This window comes from Diplotaxodon limnothrissa, linkage group LG6, assembly GCF_057381915.1.
Source record: "Diplotaxodon limnothrissa isolate DT_005_m linkage group LG6, D_limnothrissa_male_GT1.1, whole genome shotgun sequence".
NCBI classification, from domain to species: Eukaryota; Metazoa; Chordata; class Actinopteri; order Cichliformes; family Cichlidae; genus Diplotaxodon; species Diplotaxodon limnothrissa.
The window spans coordinates 20673823-20694055 of record NC_140601.1 but is presented as its reverse complement, the minus strand read 5'-3'; the positions used below and the strand labels follow the sequence as shown (position 1 = coordinate 20694055).

Here is a 20233-nt window from a genome sequence, read left to right as displayed (position 1 = left end):
CGTGAACTGTATATGGTATATTTTATATACCGCGAATTAATTTAACGCACATTTATCTCAACCGGTTTATTTATACTGTAGGAATAGTAAAGCTATGCTAGGTTAAACCAGAGCCACATATGTCCTTAAAGGGCCAGAGTCTTGGTTACAGGTTTTAATAAAAGATTTTAATAAACGCTGATTAAATCAGTGTGTGTTAAATGAGTGGACCCCGTGATTCAGTAGCTTGTAGAACAACCTTGTAGCAGCAGTAACTTGAATTGTTTTCAGCTTAACTTTAGCAGCAAATCATTTTTGGAGGATTTTTCTTACTCTGCTTTACTTCGTTAAGGTTTGCAGGCATTTCTTTATGCACAGAAAGGTCTTGTCATAGTATTTTTCAGTCAGGTTGAGGTCTGGACTCTGACTGGATTCTTGGCTGGTTGTAGATTTGCTGCCGTGTTTGACATTATTGTCCTGTTCCATGAAGTTAATTTGAACCAAGCTGTAGTTTTGGGACAGAATATTTTGGTATACAGAGGAGTTCATGATCAACTCAGTGACTGAAATGGTAAATGCCCTGTATTTGTATAGCGCTTTACTAGTCCCTAAGGACCCCAAAGCGCTTTACACAACCAGTCATCCACCCATTCACACACTGAAACAGTGACTGAAAGGTACCACGGCCCCGTGGCTGCAAAACAAGCACAAATCATGACTCTCCCACCAACGTGCTTGACAGTTGGCATGAGATTTTTCTACCAAGTTGCCGTGTTAGGTTTTCACCAAATGTGGTGCTGTGCTTCATGGCAGGACATCTCCACTTTGATCTCCTCTGTGCAAAGGACATTGTTCCAGAAGTCCTGTGGTTTCTTCAGATAAAGTTTGCAAATCTATCCGGTGCTGCCATGTTCTTTTTAAGAAAGAGACTTGTGTGACCTGGTGGCGAATTTCCTGGAATGTCTACTCTCAGTAACTGTCTTAAATGTTTTCCACTGGTGAATTATTTTTCCCCAGACTTAAGAATTATGAATTCAAATTGTTTGGAAATGGCATTATAAATCTTCCCAGACTGATGGCAGCAACAGGTGCTTTTCGGTGATCTTTGATGTTTTTAATCCTGTAAACTCACCTGAATGTACCAGATCACAATTGCTGATTATCAGTTTATTCCACAAAAATAAACACAATTAAGGATGTACTAGTTTTTGTAAAATAATTAGAAGATGCATTATGTTGTGTATTGTTCATCTGAGCTTTAAGTAATTTAAGTAAAAGATTGTCATTTCCTTTTCACGTGACTGTATATTTCTGGTTTTCCAACCTTACTTATCCACCTGCGCTGCTCGCATGAATGACAAAATACAGAAACTTCAATTTGTTACTTTTTTTAATGAATGAAATATATTTATTATAACTTTGGTCAACATGTAAAACTGTAAGACAGGGGCAGAAAAAGTCTCAATGACCGTTTTCCAAGAAAAGCTGGGGTTGTCTTTACACATGCATTAAACTTAATCCATTAAAGACAATTACCAGACGCCGCCGTCTAGAGCGTCTCTGCACACCGAAGGCTACCCTGTCCAGAATCAACTGCTGACCACGTGGCTGTAAATACACGAGTTAACTGCAAGCAGAGTGCTCAAAATATTGCTCATTTATTTATTTTGAAATCACATTAACCCCAATTTATCTTCATTTTCAGAAATGGCTTCTGAAGTGTATTTGCCCTGATGCAAGTTTCAGATAAACACCCAAATAGTGCCCAAAACACCTTTTGCTTTCACTGGTGCTTTACGAAAGTAAACATTTGGCTTCAAAGCCCAAAATTCAAGGAGGAGGAAAAAAAAAAAAGTCATCACTGTTCATAAAACATTAATGAACAACTTAAACAAGAGGTACGAAACATGGCATCCTCGAAATAAGGACAGAAGCTGAAGAGTTTTAGATCCTTTCTGCTCAGCTAAATTACTAAGTGCTCGCTGGATACGGTATGCTCTGTCCCTCTGAGTGCGCGTTTCCATTTATAGCACATTATGTGAATGAAAACAAAATAAAAAATAAAGACACGGTAACAGGTGAAATTAAGCAAGAGACAAAAGCAATTAATCACCCACGTAACCCAGCCTGTCCCCCTGTAGCTCTGCAGCTCTGACTTGTGTTATTCTTGACAAACAGGTACAAAGACTGAGGCAAAAGTGTCACATGAACCCTCAGAGAATATTCATCACAAAAAGGTCAAAAGAAAAAAAAAAAGAAAGCAGTGACGAACAAGATGATGGGATCTGAACCCAGGCCGCTCTTTTCGGTTTACTTCCACCAAACGTCAACAAACGCTGGTTTTAACTGATGACATTATAAACATTACCAGGAGAGGAACAAGGAAACATTAGACCGCAGGCATGTCCGGTTTCAGGGAAACATGCTGGAGCAGAAACAGGGTGTAAGAACCAGTAGACACCCCCTCCTCTTCCTGCTGCTGCTGATGCCCCCTCTTCCTCCTGTAGATTAGGTCTTGATCATCCCTCCATCTCCTTCGCTGACAAAACGCTTCCGCCCTCTAGTGGAGAAAGTCAAGACAGAGAAATGTTTTAGTGTTGGTAGGCAGCTCACTGCTGTTGGAACTGTGAGTGACGTCACTCTACGAGTTAAAAGCACTTAGAAGTAGAAAAGGGCGCTGGTGTAAATGAGGCTTGAAGTGAGAGAGCAATTTGAGTGCTTAAATAAGAGTAGAAAAGCACTATATAAGTACCAGCTCATTTAAAGGGACTTATGTTTGATTGTTTTGTTTTGGCATGGATAAATGTGGAATTACACCTTCACTTCACGCCTTTATTGTCAACAGGGACAAGATGTATTATTTTCCGGATTCTTTCTGAAACTCTCAGTGGAACGGACCTGAAATCACATAGACAATAAACCCCGATTCACCTGGAGGGACAGGCATCCCTCAGCTGTTTGGTGATGACAGACTCCTGATAGCACAGGTCCACAAAAGTCTCCATGATAGAGTGGGCATGTGGCACATCTAGGCTGATTTCAGGCAGCTCATCATAGACGCGCTGGAAACCCTGCAGGAGAAAAAAAAATGTATAAGTAGTAATACGAAAGTGATACAGTGCATAAAATGGTAGAAAATAAAAGGAGACTAACCCTGTTCATCTGATCAACAGTGATGAGGCCCGTTTTCCAGAAGGACTGCAGGAGCTTCATCATCATACTAGTGGCAGTGTCACCTTTAGACTCCAGCACCATCACTACAGCCTGGAAAATGAATTCAGAAACTGAATTTAAAATCTTTCTCCTCACATACAAGGTCTCGAATAATCAGATCCCATCTTATCTTGAAGACCTCACAGTACCGTATCACTTCAATACAGCACTTCACTCTCAGACTGCTACCTTGCTTGTGGCTCCCAGGATATTTAATAGTAGAACGGGAGAAAGAGCCTTCAGCTTTCAGGAACAGGCTCCCAGTTTGGAAATGGGAAACAGACACCCTGTTTACTTTTAAGATTAAGCTTAAATCTTTTCTTTTTGATAAAGAGTATAAAGAATACAGCTAGGGCTGTAGCAGGTGACCCCGAATCCTCCCTTAGTTATGCTTCAACAGATCTAAGCTGCTGAAGGCTTCCCATGATGCACTTGGCGTTTCTTTTTCCACTCTCCTTTTCATTCTCTCTGTGTTTATACACTACTCTGTCTTTAATCATAATTTATTATTATTAATCTCTGGTTCTCTTCCAGTGTGTCTTTGGACCCGTCTCCCTGCTTCACCCCCAACTGGTCTTGCCAGAAGTTGCTTCCTTTTAAAAGGGAGTTTTTTTCCTCCCACTTTCACCACATGCGTGCTTATACAGGTTCATCTGCTTGTTGGGGTTTCTCTGTATTGTTGAAGAGTCTTTTTTTAACAATATAAAGCACTTTTAGGAAACTGCTGTTGTGATTTGACAGCATATAAATAAAACTGAAGTGAAATAGACGCACAATACTGAGAAACACGCACCAAGTATCATCATCCGATCAATGAATCGAAGTAAGAGAATCGAGGCCAGTAATCATCAACATTCTCTGAGCTGAACATTTTACAGCATTGTAAAGTGTTTCAGCCTACAGCCTACAGCCGAGGCAACTGTTAGACTAACATGAGACAGGACAAGGGGGGGTGAAACTGCCACGACTGTGCTCTCCTCAGTTGTGCCCTTTGCAGACCTTGGACTGTGTGAAAAAATCCGTTTTTGAAGTCTGCATGCCCGAAAAGTAAAACTGGCTCTACTGCAATTAGCTGCATAACATTATGCAAATCTTAGCAGGAACCCACAAGGTCACACAAGGAAGCAGAATTATCACCGCTGCCATACGTGCACTAAGCGTGCATCTGTTTGCACTCGGTCTAATATGGAACAGAAAAACTTGCCATCCAAAATTGAGCTTGTCAACTGTGTGCACGTTTGAAATTTGGTAACCAGTAATCTGTTTATACTTACACAAGGACACATTTTGGTTTGACTGATTTGAAGTGAGCTTAGCGAATACATGTACTGCAAATAAGAGACAATCACTGCCAAACACACAGTGTCCTTGGCAGAAAGCAGAAATGACTGTCACCGATCAGTTTCTTTTTTTCTTCCCAGTGTTGCTCTTCAGTTTACTTGACTCGACACCAGAGACAGAAAACACTTTAAAAAAAAAAAAAGGCTCAGTTTACAGATTTTAATTCCTATTCTGTTATGTGTGAAGAACAAGTAGAAAAAAAATAAACCTTCTACTTTGTTTGACCTCACTTGACTTGAACAAATAAAAAGCTGTGGATACCTCGTAGACCAGCTCATGGTGGAAATGAGGCACTTCCAGGTCCCGGAGACAGTGCTCCGCCTCCGACACGTCTCCTGATATCAGATACTCTTTGAGCAGAAGATTCATCTGAAACAAACAAACAGCCACGTTAGCAGTGTGTGGCAACGTTATCAAACACAGCAGAAGACTGAACTGATGCATTGCTGCCGCATCAGTTGAGCTGCAGGTCAAACACTCATCAAGACTAACTAACCCACGTTTAATTCAGAGTAGGTATAAAAGAGTAAAGAGCCATGCATACAGTGTTCTACACTGAATTATCCCAGTGCTTACTCTCACCATGTTTATGTACAATAAACACGGTGAGAGTATACAGAAATGTAAGTAAATCTTTTTCTGTTAGGAGCTCCAGTATGAAAACATGTCTCCTGGCATCAATGCACAGAAAATCCACAAGCAGGAAAAAGGCTAACTAGAGCCCTGTACCTTCATTTAAAAGACACCCACTCATGATGGGAGACTCTGGCCAATCACAGATTGTTTTAGACCAGCTCAGGTGAGCAATTTAAGGGAGTGTAAAGAACAACAAAAAGAAACGTTCAAATCCAACGTAGAGCCAGAAATCATACATGTGAAGCACATCAAGGCACATGATGGTGGGAGGAGATCAGAAGAGAGGAGAGAACGAGCTGCACAAGGAAGGCTTGCTATCAAATTGCTCCTTTTCTTTTTTTCTTCTTTTTTTACTGCCAAATTACAGAATCTGCAACTAACCAGACAACATTTAAAGCCTATGAAATATTTTCATCTAGCCATTACTCCAGGAATAACCCAACCTTCATCTGGGAAATAAAATCTATCATGAAATGTTTAACGTTCCCGACAGAAAGAAAAACATTTCTTTGTTTGCACTTCTGCTTGAATTTTCAGTCTCCGCTCTGTTTTTATAGCAGGTTTGGTTATGTCACTCTCACTGCAGATCTGCACGTACATCAGGAAGCATGGTTTTACTTCAACCTATTTATGGAACGATTAGTCATTCGATTAGAGAGCGTGATTGATCCAAGATGCTCAAAACACTGAGCATGACCAACACTTCTGAGTCAACTTTGGATCCAATTCAGCAACGGGTCTGAAAACTACCGAGGCTGACACACCGCTCTCACTCGCACTCTTTTAAATGTTGCACAACTTACAGTTTGGGTTTGTTTTCCTCAAGTGGAACTCCCACATTGTCCACACCCACATTCACACGGCAACAAAATCCCAGATTACTGAAGAGTGATTGTAAACAAAAACAAACCAGAGAAACAAAAGACCGAGTAGCAGAGCCCATCAGCACAAGCACACGCAGATGATTACTTATTATGATTACTTATTAAGCCATTTTCAATAAAAAATAAGTTTAAAAAAGTAAATTGTGATTGAAGTGCAGACTTTCAACTTTAATTCAAGGGGTTTAACAAGAGTTTTGTGTTAACTGTCTAACAATTACAGCCATTTTTATACACAGCCCTCCATTTTCAGAGGCTTAAACATAATTGGACAAACTAACAATTTTAAACATAAAGACTGTTTTCATATTTGGATGAAAAATCCTTTGCACTGCATTTGACTGCCTAAAGTCTGGAAGCCAAATGCTGCGTCTCCTCCCTTGAGATGCTCTGCCTTCAGTCGCTGCGTGTTTGTGGGTTTTTCTGCCTTCAGTTTTGTCTTTACCAACTAAAAATCACGCTCTACTGGGTTGAGATCAGGTGACTGACTTGGCGCCTGAGTATATCATTTCTTTGCCTCCATAAAATCTAGAGTTGCTTTTGCAGGGCTTTGGCTCATTATCTACTTGCGCTGTGAAGCATCGTCCAATCGGTTTTGCAGAATTTGGCTGAATCTGAACAGAGAGCATAGCCCCGTCCACTTCAGTCCATCCTGCTACTTCTATCAGCAGCCACATCATCAATAAACCCTAGTGGGCCGGCTGCATACGCACCTGTGCCGTAATGCTGCCTCCACGATGATCATCATGTATGTTTTGGATTATGAGTCGTTTCTCTTCTCTAAGCGCACTTTATCATCATCAGTCCAAATCATTCCCCCCCAAAGTGTTAATTTGCCCTTCTTGTTCTTGAGTGAAACTCACGGAAACCATGGAAACAATTAACCTCCACTTTAGTTGCCTTCTTTTGGTGTTGTTGAGAATGCAGCAGATTGTTGATCTGGTCACTCCTAAAGTTTTTGTTCTCTCCAACTGGTTTTATTTTAGTTTTTCAGCCTAATGATACACTGCCACTACCGCAGTGAGATCTCCTCGAGCCTCATATTTAAAATTAAAGTGCCAAGCTATAAAACAGAAATGTAACATTTTCAATTAACTTCTGATGTGATGATCTCCAGATGGATCAGCTGCCATTAAATAAGAGAATAGGCCTCACCTGGCCATGAAATTGCTCATCAGTCAGCTAAATTAATTTGGAGCTTCTGGAAAAAAGCAGGTCATTGTGCATAAAAATACTGGTGATCACAGACACAGCTATGGTATCAATTTCAAAATCCTATGTATCAAATTCAGTAGATTTTCATAAAACTTTACCTCTGACCCCTGATCCTTAGGTCAAGGTCACTAAGATCCAAACTTGTCCCAAGATTTTAAGTAGATGAACCTACGGTATCATTTTAAAACTCCTACATCGCATCGCTCTCACGTTGTTGCATTTACAAACGTACGTGTCCATTGCCCCTGCCCACCTGGCAGGGTGACAACAATACCCCATTTTTAAGCAATTAACAAGGTCCTTTTTTTAAACCCCATAATTTAAAAGGAGGGAAACATATGGACTTAAGTGTACATGAAGTTGCACGGTACACTCTGCACTAATCCTCTGTCCTCCATCCTCCGGCCTGCGACCTAGAAACCAATTTCAGTACGCCACGTTAAAGCGTGTCTCAGTTCATAATGTGCATCACACGAGCAGAGGAGAGAGAAGGCTTGTTGTGTCAAATCCTGTCTCCTTGTGTCTTTCCCTCGCCTCCTCACACCTTTAGAGGGAGGGATCAAGACACAAGGAGAGGAATCGATTGAGACTGTCTTAATTTTAATCATTTATTTATCATGTTATTGCAGGACACTCTGGGTTTTTTAAATCTATGCATATGTTGACGCTTATAAGGTGATTTAAATTAAATCCTGTTTATATTCTCACACACTGTTTATTGTATTGATTTGGCAGAAAGAGACTCTACTGTGAGAGTGTGTTTGTTTATGTCTGCCCCTCCCATGCCTTTTTTTTTCTTTTTTAAATTCTCACTTCTCAGGGGGGAAAAAAAATCTTTGCTGACACAGCAGCTAGACTGTGGCGCTCTACCCAGCATGCACCGTTTTCGCCCTGTTTACATTACATAATGTAATACACACTTGGAACTCCGATGTGAGGGATTCACTATGATATCACAAGCGAGTGACTTATCAGTTTCTGAACGGGGTGAGGCTTACCTCTTTGATGAGATGTTTGACAGGTCTCAGACCTCCACCGACACCCCACACGTTGTCCAGGCGAACCATCTCCCTCTTCATGGACAGCAGCACAGCAGCGCGGTCTAAAGCCACTCTAAAGAAAAGGATCACAGTTAGGTGGAGGGGAAGGGTGGCAGGGGCACAATACAGCCTTTCTTACAACGCGTTGAACTGCAGCTTTCACCTGGCATGCTCACAGTCCACTTTGCCCTTGTAGCAGTCCAGGAATGACATGGGGAGGACGTGGTCTGCGATGGCTCTGGCTATAAACTGGCCTAACATCTGCAAGGAACAGGAGGAAAGATTAAGCGAACCAAGTGAAGCCACATAACAAACATACCCGACTAACATTTGTTTTATTATTTAGTTTTAGCTCTTAAATGTATTAGGCCTCTGCACTGCTGAAGGTGGCGATCTAGTATGCAACATTTTGCTGCCTCGTAATAGAAGAAAGATACAAAGAGCATGTGTAATATTTGAAGAGGATTTGTGTGCACCTTTGGGATAAAAAGGGGTTTACACTTAACCACGGTTGAACCCTCTCCACCCTCTGAAGCACACAGTTATATTTGGTAGCATATCTGTGAGTGTTTCTTCCCATCATGCATCAGCTCTACCTGCGGGGCATCCGGTGTGTCCAGGATGAGGTCCGGGAGCTCTTTAAGCATCTTGTCGAAAGCTCGCCCCATCTCACTTTGCGACAGCATCTTCCCCGACAGATCAGACAGCAGGCGGGAGGTCAGTTCTCTGTGGCTCGCCTTGCCTTCGAGGGACAGGGACACAGCCAGAGAGGAGAACTCGTACTTGTGCTGGCCCAAATTGAGCTCCTTCAACAGCATCTGATAGGGTTTGGAGGGAGAACTGCATTTAGTTTTTACAGTTTAAGCATTTTTAAAAATGACCCCAAAACACAAACACATTATGCTTTTCAGAAGCGAGAGACACAAACCGAAGCCTAATCAGGCCCAGACAATCAAAGCACAGTGCGAGTGCAGGCCACTGAGAGAGGGAGTGCCTTCGTGTGCTTGGCACCCGTGCATAGGGTGAGCACAGCCCAATACACCTGTTGTTAAAAGCTCCACATTACTTCAGTCATCCAGCTTTGTTCTTTAAACCTGCTCACTCTTGGTCAGCATGCACAGACTTCAAAAGCTTTATTATAATTACTTACCTGAACCTCTTTTGTGTCCCCGTGCTCAAAGTACTCCTGTACAATCGGGTTCACCATTTTCTCAAGTTCCTTCTCGTCTATCTCGGGCACGACCGTCTCGTAGACCGTGTCCCCCTGTGTAAAAAATACACACACGCGGCGTCAGTCAGAAACAAGCACGCACAGCAGAGCGGATGCACGTTCATTGTTGAATTTCTCATCAGCTTTGTTTCAGGATTATATGAAGTATTTTCAACAATTCTAAAATACACAGTTCAACTTACAGTACTGTGCAAAAGTCTTGAGCCACCCCTCATTTCTTTATACTTTGCTAGGAAAATAGGTGCAGTGGTTTGAAACATGCAAACATTCTGTACAGGGTAAAACAGTCAATAACAGAGTTTGTATAATTCTAATGAGCTTAAGACTCAAACGGACACCTTTATTCTTCTGAGACAGGCTTCACTGTAATTTCTTTAAGTAGTCTTCAGGAACAGTTCCCAAGATCCTGGAAGGACATTCAAAGCTCTTCTTTGGATGCCGGCTGCCTCTTTTTTTTTTTAACCCCGTTCTCCTGGATGCTTTCCAGATGTTACTGAATGTGCCATGTTTTACTGATGGCTTTATACACTCACTGTTGTGCCTCTCTCCTGACCTCCTCTGTACATAGTGGCATTGATTTGAACTAAAAGTTTTAAGTTTGGATTCATCACTCCATAAGACCTGTTAAAACTGATTTTAAAACTGATTTTCAGCCCATTTCTTGTGTAATGTCATATTCCTCAGTCTTCTTCAGAATGGCGTCTTGAGAGTTACCCTTCCAATGAGACCATTTCTGATGTCATAGGTGTCAGGCTTTCAGATACTTTCATCTGCTGTAGATATTTTAAGTTTTAAGCCTAATAGCTCTTAGGAAATGACCTTATTGGTCCAAAAATAATTTTTTATGACAGTCAACCTGTTAACTTTAGTGTTCTTATAGATTGAACTCAAGAAATGGGAACACACTGTGTGGACTTGTAGCAACAAAATGCTGGAATTGTTTTTTGTCTGTTATGTGTAGACAACACTGGTTCATCCTCGAATTAGGCGGCCTTTTTATGCTTGAATGAGTCGTAGTTCAGTGTTAAGTAGCTTAAAGAAAATTCTTTTAAAATACAAAGAAACGAGGGGTGACTCGAGGCTTTTGCACTGTACTGTATGAGCTAATTTCGTATAACTGCGTGATATATAAGATATTTTTCACTGGAATTTTCACGAGAGCATCCATATTCATTCTTGAGGTGCTTTTCTTTCCGTTATTAAAGCTCTGAACATCCACCAGATCCCCAGAGAGCTGTGCAAGACTCATACTGAGTTTGTGTTTCTCCCCAAAGAAACCAGAAGTTGTTACCTTTGAAAGTCTCACAACCATTTTGACCTTTCAGTTCATCTATTGAAAACTTTTCCTTTTTGGGCATACCAAAAACTCCACAGAAGATGTGTAAACATAACACTGACTGAAAACGGGCTACCGGTGAGCTTTAACCTAAACTTCTGTCCCAACACTTGTATTTACGAATTCCAAGGATATGAGTAAACTAACGTTCAGCTGAGGTTTTGAACAACCTGGAGCACAAATGATAATCTCAGTGCAGGCTAACATATACATTTCTACAAGTCCTCTTAATTATTTGAGTTATTTTAAGGAAAAACCACCTCCTAAAAATAATTAGTCAAAGAAGAGGAAAGAGGCATTCCAGCGTGTTACAGTTCCCATTTCTAGGCAGCTCCTTTATCAGGTGATCTGTGCAGTCTGATTCAAAGTCCACAGTCTGCACATGTCTCGTCTATTTTTCTGTACCACTCTGTCCCAGTTCCCTTTTAACAGTCAACATCTTTACGCCACCTTCGTGCTCCAGTCAAGGCTGAAATCACACCGGCTTTTCTGAGCCATTTCCAAACAGTTATCAGCATTTTACAGACAGGAGCGCCGTTCCCAGCCTGCATTCAGTCGCAAGTGCAGCAAGAGACAAACAAACTCGGCCTTTGGCGTCACATGGATGATAACGGGGTTAAAGATTGCAAATAGTGTTGACTGCAATGGGACGGAGCCATCTGGATTTAAGAAACATGCTAGCAGACCAATTTTTTTAACGGGTTTCAAACAAAGCTTGTTAAGATTTTTGATATGAAAACAGTCTTGTATTTCCCAGGAAATCCTACTGTCAACATTTCCGGTGTTTCTGCGTAGCATGGGAGATGGATTACAATGCATCTCATCAGCAGTTCAGAATCAGAACGTGGACATAAAGAGATAAAGGGTGCCATCCAATGCACTGACTGCTGGAAGGAAAAAAAACACAAACAAAAGCCCCCTGACTGCTGGATGCCAGCATTTGAAAGCAAAGGACTTACAGATATAAAACAAACCTGCTTGCAGATAATCTGAAGTGTTAAAAGACAAACCCCCCAGCGGCCTCACCTGATAAGATTCATCATAGTTGGGGTCGTGTATGTCGGGCTCCTCATCTTCGTAAACCATCCCAGCAGCTCCCCAAACTCCTTTACCACCTGCCCCACCTGAACACGAAGAGTCAGCATTAACAGTCAGCAGTATAAGTCATGATGCTCAGGATGCATTGCTTCAAACGTAACTGCACTGCTACTATAATGCCATATGCTTGCATTGCATTGAGTAGGTGACGGCTACACACTATTCAAAAGGTGCCAAATCAATTAGAGCGGTGAAAGCACCAGATGCAGCAATGCAGTTTTGGACAGATTCAGAAAGAAGGTACATCGCTAATAACCCTTTTCCATCAGTATCTACTCGGCACGACTCAACGTGGTTTTTAGGGTTTCACCTGGTACCGAGTAGTTTTTAAGTACGTACTCGGGTGGGATTCCAAACAATTCGAGGCGATCTGAAAAAGTGATGTCATTTTTGAAACAGAGCATCGAGGGGAATTGGCTGCACAGAAACAACACTGTGGTCCTCGAGTCTGACAAAATGCCACAGAGTGAGGAGCAGGTATGCAATCGCCTCAATGTCCGCCTTTGTTGTAGCGTTCGTGTTGCAAACAAATGATGTCACTGGACGTTCTGTTGTGTTGCTATAACAGCCCCTTGAGTCGCGTTGAGCCGATCCAAGTAGAAACTAATGGAAAAAAGGGCTGAAAATTGCAGCGGACTGCAAATTATACCTTTTTTTGGCAGGCCTCTGCCTTTGCCCGTCCTGGATTTCCGGTCATTGGTGTTGACTTTGCCTTTCGGGCTGTGCGGGTCACCACCCGCCACTTCTCCCGACTCCGAGAAAGACTCGCTGGTGGAGTTGCGAGACGAGGATTTGCGCAGGCGACGCTTGGCTTTAGCTTTCAGACGAGCCTCGTGGAGCGCCTTTTCCTGGGGCGTCCAGTTGCCGTTCACCTCGGCCTCATTTAGCGAGTCGTCGTCGTCGCTGTACGGATGGTTAGCCTCCGCCACGGTGCCACCAGGAGCAAACCTCCCTGCAGTGAGAGGAGTGGATTTGTTCGTTAATGAACTGGTCTACACTGTGACAAACAACCTTATAAAAGTACACAGAATGGCCACAAGTATACAGACAATAAATATAAAGTTTTTTATAGCACGTCTTTGTCCTGTCTCCATCCCCTAACCCCAACCGGTCGCTGCAGATGGCTGCCCTTCCCTGAGGCTGGTTCTGCTGGAGGTTTCTTCCTGTTCAAAGGGAGTTTTCTGATTGGTAGATGGATCATCTACCAACGTCACCTTTAAAAATAGTTTTTCACAGTGGAAAACTTTAAATATTATTTGAGCGACTTTAAAAAACATCAACACTCTCAAGTGTTCCCAGTTTTGCCCTTTGTGACGACTGCAAAAAAAGAAAAACAAAGGACACACTGACAAGAACGGAAGCCACAGTAAAAGGTAAACATTAAACTACTATTTAGTAACAACACACGAGTCTAAAAATAATCCAGCACTAGTTTTCTGAACAATAACACAGACGACTCAAATCACCTACAGCAGCGGACTGATTTCTGAGGTAAGCAACTTTCATAAAAACTGCTCTTGTCTGAGTAAAACACAAAAAAATAAATACAATTTAAAAAGTGAGTTTAAAAAGGTACAGCTCTGTTACTAAAGCCAAGTTTAGCTGCAAGCCTGAACAGTTAATGGTGACTGTATTTCCCGTGGATGTTTACAAAGCCAAGACTCACTCTGGCAAGACGACATGGCAACATTTAACCTATCGGTGTTGTGCAAGAAGTCTCGCTTTGTGACTTTTTCTGCATAAGAACAGCTGCACGACTATAGCAAAATAGTTCATACCGAAGGTTTACGGGCCAACTTCCAGTCTTAATTTTTCTTGCATTTGCAAACAATCAAGTGCACCCTTCAGCTTAGAGCTGGGCGATATATCGAGTTTTTAAAAAATATCGATATATTTTTATACGAGATATAAGATGTGACAATATCCTTTATATCGATATAGTCTATGTTACGTTATAATTATACTTGTGGAGCCGCAGGTTTGCCTCTCTTTCGTCCACTTTCGTCTTTACGCAATGTTACTCGGCCTCGCCTCTCCTTCACTGAACACAACTCCTCCTCGTCCCCCATCGCTTCACCTGCAGGAAGCGACAAGATGGACACGGCAAATCTCCGTTAACGAGTTACTGCGCATCGCCCCGTGCGTGGGGCTGGACGGCGTCAACGTGTTAGCTAGCTAACCACGCTAACGAGCTAACCACGCTAACGCCATGCAGCCCAGAGGGGCTGCACGGACTAAAATCCTTTCATTTTCTCAAAAGTTGACAGTGCGCCTTATGTATGAATTCTGGTTGTGCTTGATGGCCGCGAACCGATTTTATGTGGAACACGGCGCTCAGCAATCTGTCAAAAAATGTTTTAGTACGACTTTGGTAAGCTACGGAGCTGCACCGCTTGATGGATTGTCGGAGCATTACGGCTGAGCCTCGCGGAGTGATACGTACTGTGCTTCAACGTAATATTACCCTACTGTGTATAAGGACTATAAATGGCACCTGTTAAGAGACGTGGTTGCGAAGCGGATTTCAAACTCCAGGCTGTCAGTCACGCAGTACAAGTTGGGAACAGAGCAGCTGTGAAATCTGTCTTTGTTATTGTGCTCAGCGTCTTTTAGTTTACATTTTGACTGCACAATTGTGAGCTTTTTGTTATGCACAAAAACAACATTGTTTTCTTTTATTTATGGAGCATTATTATTTAATAAATGCTCATAATTTATTTTTGACTAAATTTTATGTACATCTGCTCTATGTTAATAAAAGTGCCTGTGTGACATCTGGGACACAGCTTTGACTAAGAACTCTCTTTTTGTTCTTACTTTATGGCTTTAAAAAAATATATCGAGATATATATCTTATATCGCCATCCAGCTAAAAAATATCGAGATATGAATTTTGGGTCATATCGCCCAGCCCTACTTAAGCTAATACACTGGCTTTCTGTCCACCTGTGTGTGTCAGGGCAGTGTTTTGCACAGCAAACCAAAGGTCACATAACAGGCAAAACATTATTCAGGAAGTCTGCAGTGCAAACTCACTCGCATGCATAGCTTTTTGACACTCACCAGCATTTTCAGAAGACATAAGGTGGATTGAGTCGGTATTTTAATACGCTTCTATGGGTGTATGGAGAAAAAAAAGGGAACATAAATTAACCGAAAGTTAGCTTCTTGCAAGCGTGGTGAAACAAACAACAAACCAACAAGTGTGACTGGAGCTGTGATGCAGGCATGGAGGGAGGAGGGAGCGAGCAAAGGAGAGCACATGCTGTAGAAATGCTGACGCCAGTTTTTTTTTTTGTTTTTTTTTAACTCCTCTATGTTCTCGCGGTCTGTGGGGCGCAGCTAGAGTGGACTTGACTACATATGGCATGGCTGGGTCCATGAATGATCACATGACAGCACTGTAGGAGTGAGGGAAAGCAGCAGGAGGAATGCCTGAGGGTGAAATTCATACTCAGCACCCTAATGCATGGCTCCAAAAGGAAGTTTGTGGAGTTATAGCCATACAGGTTATAAGGACAAGCTGAAAACACACACAGGGCGTCCCAGCAACAGATAAGTATCCAAAAAAAAGGAGAACCAACTGTAACTTGTGGTTTCCTGCTTTTCTTTTTTCTTTTTAAATGACATTACAACAAAACAACACATCTGCAGAGTTCACAGTAAAGTTAATAACAAAGAAAAGGAAGGAGGAACCATCCTGATTTAACCTGTTGAAGTAAAAGTAGCACCACACCCTAACCTTCCAAAACCTGTAAACAACCGACCACGTGTCACCTCCTCCTCCTTTGGTTCCTCCTCCTCCCTCCTCAGCACAGGCCACAAGGGCCTGTCCAGGCAGTAAATTAGGAACTACCCAATGGCAAAGTGCCAAACACACAACTGACCAACTGGAAAGGAGCAGAAAAATGAGAAGGCACAGAGGAAAAAAAAAAAAAAAAAAAAAGCAGTTTGCAAAGACAAGAGTTGCATAAGAAAATGTAAGCAAATCCAACCAAGCCTGCTAACTTTTAGACTCTACAAAGACCACATGGCTGTCTTCTTAAAACAGGCCTGAGTGTCACCGTCGCAGTCCTGTAAAACTGCAACAACAAATCGCACTCTAGCCTTTAACACTAACACTGCACACCTACTAGAGCACCCAATGGAAACCTCCCCCTCCCACCCACTTAACACACATACAGATATAGGCAGACGCAGGCCAGCGCAGGACCTCTGCCCTGCATGACATATGGGAGCTAGTCGCTGGCAGAGAACATGATCGGCCCAGTTCAGCTTTAAGTATCTGCACGACCGAGGCGTGCATGAATGAGAAGAAGGTCAGTGGAGCAGAGTTTTCACATTACTCCAAAGGGATGCACCTAGTTTATCAAAGCTGTAAATATAGTACATGTGCTGCCCAAGTATAAAGTTAGATGTATGCAAGTACAGCAAGTTCTTTTTAGTCAAAGCACAAAGTCTGCACGTCTTATGACGTAGTCAAAGCCATTGATGTGTAGATGACGGATATATTTAACATGTTCACTCTCAAAGAAAGCTTCAGCTGACACACCCTACCCTCTAACAAATACTCACACTCAGGTGTAGTCTGCACATACAAGGGCTTCACAAAAGGTAAATATGTACGGCACAAACTACTAATCTCAGTTTCAGAGGGTTAAAATCAAGAGTAGCTGTAAATATATAGACATCTTTCTACATTAACTCAAGCAAATGTGAGTGGGATGTCCTTTGGGGCCAAATAAGCATCTGCACCATGATAAAAGAGGGGGTAGGGTGTGGATGTCTTTGAGGTTTAACTGTCATTTCAGTTTAATGAAAAGAAACTCCGACAGAATTTTTCCTTAAAAACATGTGCCAGGCACTTAGCCTAAACTTGGATGGTGATTTGTGCTTAAATATACAACTGCAGCGGGCTCACAAGCAGGCCACACGTGCAACAACAAAAAAAAAGACAGAAAAAAAAAAAAAAAAAGAAAGTGCTCGGTCCTTGTTTTTTTTTATGTTGGAAACGTTTGCTGGTTGCAGAACAACAACGACAATGATAAAGTGCTCACAAAAGATTAGAGCTACTCTGATAAACAGTCGAGAGGCTGATGGCTCGTTTTGTTATCATCAGCCAATCACTCGTGTGTTGTCAAGCACGGGCGGTTTGCTCAGCTTACGAACTAAAGGGCCTGATGGTGTGTGCAAACATGTTTTTCACAAATGTGAAGAGGTAACAAAAGAAGAGCAGCCACAAAGAGGTCCAACGTGATGTTTATGGCCACGATGCCCTTAATGCACATATATACACATGCTCTCTCTCTGAAGAGATCACAGACCTGCTCCCACACTGTGGGGAAACATCCTGCTCACAGGGGCAGTGTCTAATTTTTAGACCAAGTTTTTTTATAGAAGCCCTTTTAAATCCGTGCCAAATGACCATAAAGAGGAGGATAAATGCAAACGCTGCGCTGCCATTAGTCGATTGTGTTGGTGTAATAAGAATAAAAGCTGCAAGAAGCTCCAAAACTATTTCCAGGGTCAAATACTTTTGCACTTGACACAGTTTTGAAAGTGAGGAGAGGCTTGTTCTGTTGCAGAAGTTCCCATTTAAACCCAGTAGATGGGATGTTCTGGCAGTGCAAAGCCATCACTTCAGCCACTAATAACTCATCTTATTACACCTTAATTAACACCTAACAGCAGCACCTTGTTGCAGAACTGACAGAAACGGCCTAAAGGTCTGATCATCTGGGCGGATTAATACGACTTTACACCCACTGCTGTGTGAGCTCAGACTGATCCACGACCTAACGAGGAGCCGTTCTTCTTGTTTTCCAAGCCAGACAATAGACTCTTTGACGGTGTCTGTCGCAACCTCATCAATGAGGCTTGACCTTCAAGGAAGTTAATGCAGAAATACCCATCCGTGCACACATGCTCTCACTACTATGACATACCAATAATGCACCATGTGGGGTGTCACATATACATACATATATGTATATACATATACACACACACACACACATACAGTCTGCACAGACAACCTTGGGACAGGCAGCTGCAGGGCGTTTTCAGGCAAACAAACCAATGGAAGATTATGGTAAGTGTGATCCATACAACCTTGGCGCTAATAATGCATTTCTTATGTAACACTTAAATGCACTGCAACGCAGAGCTTATGTAAGGTTTCGCTGTTGGCTCGTATTCTGGAGTGGGCTGTACATTTCCACATCACCGTCGAAACCATGTGGGTCATGTTACCATAAAACAACAATAACAACAACAACAACAACAACAAATAGAGCGCAATGATCATCAAAACCATCGCTCATATAACCCAAGAACGCAAAAAACAAACAAGCAACCTCGGTTTCGTTTCTATCTATGATCAAACACGGTGATATCTTCCGCAAACCCGGATCTCAACATATGACTTGGTGCAGGATATTGAGGTTTAATGCCACCTGCACAGCTTTTAAAACACGCAGGGTGACATGGTGCCACGCGCACGCACAGACGGAGGAATCGTGTCTGTCAGCTTAAACACAAACTCCTTTCTTTGTTCGTTTTTGTGTGTGCGCGCTTCCTTGGCATCGAAGATGGACTATAAGAAAAAGTCTCAACGACGACTCGCAAAAGCGGAAGTAAGCACGATCTCGTCCAATCAAAAGCGCGAAAGGGTTAAATGTAAAAGCAGACCAACAGCAAGCTCACAAAAGAAAAAAAAAACAGTAAAAATACAAATGGGGTTTGGTGCGAGTCGAAAACGCAAATCTGCGCTACAGTGCACAGATTTATTTGTAATCTTTTGCACCCACCACCGCCTCCCTGTGTGTGCGTGTCTGGTTTTTTAAACGGAGCACATGGTAGTGGGAGCATGGCTGGCGTTGCAGACAGTCCCATGCGAGGAGGGACAATGGATCGAGCGAGGAGGCCCTATCTGTGTGGTTGCTTCTCCAAGGCTTCGCATCGAGGTTGGACCCACTCACCGTCGGCCTGAGGAGCGGTGTCCATGTCGGTCGCCATGGCGCTCTCTCTCTTCAAATGCTCGATTAAAAACCCCTGGCGGTGCACTCCTCCTCCCGTCGAGCTGCCGTTAGCTGCAAGAGGGCCCCCACTAAAATAAAATAATAAAAATAAATAAATAACAGTCCTGCAGGTCAAACCTCTGCACAGCAGCCTCGTTTACTGCGAGTTTTACGGGCAAGAGAGACGCTGGAGTGTCTTTTTCGTGCTTAGCTTAGAGAGGAGTAAAAAAAAGATGAGTAAAAATGAGTGAAGGCGCGAGATGGAGGAGTTCAGTCCTCTTGTCCGCGTGCACAGCTGGGGTGTAAAGTTAAAAAAAAAAACAATCACGCTGTGGGGGGAAGGAAGCGGGTGAACTAGTTGAAGAGCATTTCATCAAACAGCCTGGAAGATAAACAAAGTCTGTTTTTAACTTTGCAGGAGCGACGCGAGAGGAGTCACGTGTCGAAAACGCGGACGGGGAGTGGTCAGCGCAGGGGGTGGGTGCTAATCCCTAGCGACCAATCACAGAGCAGCAAACGTCTGCACGTCTCCAACGGAAAATACCCAAACAGTGCTGTTTTTTGATATCGATCCGATACCAAGTAAATACAGGGCCAGAACTGCTGATACCGATACTGATAGCGATATTTTTAACCCGTAAAGGCAGCGTGAGAGCAGTGTCACTCTGAAAATTCACACATTTTAATGACAACTAAATCACTACGACTTTTACTTTCCACAATAATTTGTTAAGACAGCAAGAACTCACCTTTCTGCCTTTCTTTTTTTGTGTATTTTTGATTTCCAAAAAATAATTTGTTTAACACAGATCAGTGGACCACATGCTGAACTCAGAGGATAGAAACAAAGTAACAATCCTACTACGCTGGTAGCTCTGAAATTCCAGTGTTGGTATCGATACTAACATATTTGTATTGTTCCGCCCACTTCTATTCAACAGGATTACCGCCCAGCAGAGTTTCATCAGAATGGTTAGAGAGGTTACGTCAGGGTTTTTTTTTATGCATGAATGATCGGTTTTGTTTTAATTATTATACTTTTAAAGTAGGGCTATGGGGTAGTTTGTGTGTGTTTACTTGCCTTTTGATGCGCTATATCCTTTTATATATAGGCTTACTCATCTTTTTGTTGTTACACATATATTTAATTATTTAAGACCAATAAAGATTTTAAAGAAACCGTCCATCGCACAGTGCCTGTTTGTCCCTGATATGAGTACCTAAAGTAGTTTTCTTTGAAATGC

General features: G+C 42.3%; 1 protein-coding gene across 3 annotated transcripts; it reads right to left on the bottom strand.

Moving 5' to 3' along the window:
- Window positions 1–1370: 1370 nt before the first annotated feature.
- Window positions 1371–19384, bottom strand: pdcd4a (programmed cell death 4a). Of its 3 annotated transcripts, none has more exons than XM_085356926.1 (11): window positions 18951–19383; window positions 12620–12922; window positions 11899–11996; window positions 9456–9569; window positions 8902–9123; window positions 8469–8566; window positions 8264–8378; window positions 4795–4902; window positions 3133–3243; window positions 2911–3050; window positions 1371–2539 (listed from the first exon to the last, which is right to left on the bottom strand). In XM_085356926.1, exons 1-11 carry the CDS (start codon window positions 18985–18987, stop codon window positions 2488–2490), a joined length of 1398 nt encoding a protein of 465 aa, XP_085213052.1. In that variant the 5' UTR covers window positions 18988–19383; the 3' UTR covers window positions 1371–2487. The 3 variants fall into 3 exon arrangements, with proteins under 3 accessions (XP_085213052.1, XP_085213053.1, XP_085213054.1); XM_085356927.1 differs by lacking the exon at window positions 18951–19383 and adding an exon at window positions 15034–15870; XM_085356928.1 differs by lacking the exons at window positions 1371–2539; window positions 2911–3050; window positions 3133–3243 and adding an exon at window positions 3250–4658 and having other exon boundaries at window positions 18951–19384.
- Between the last annotated feature and the right edge of the window lie 849 nt (window positions 19385–20233).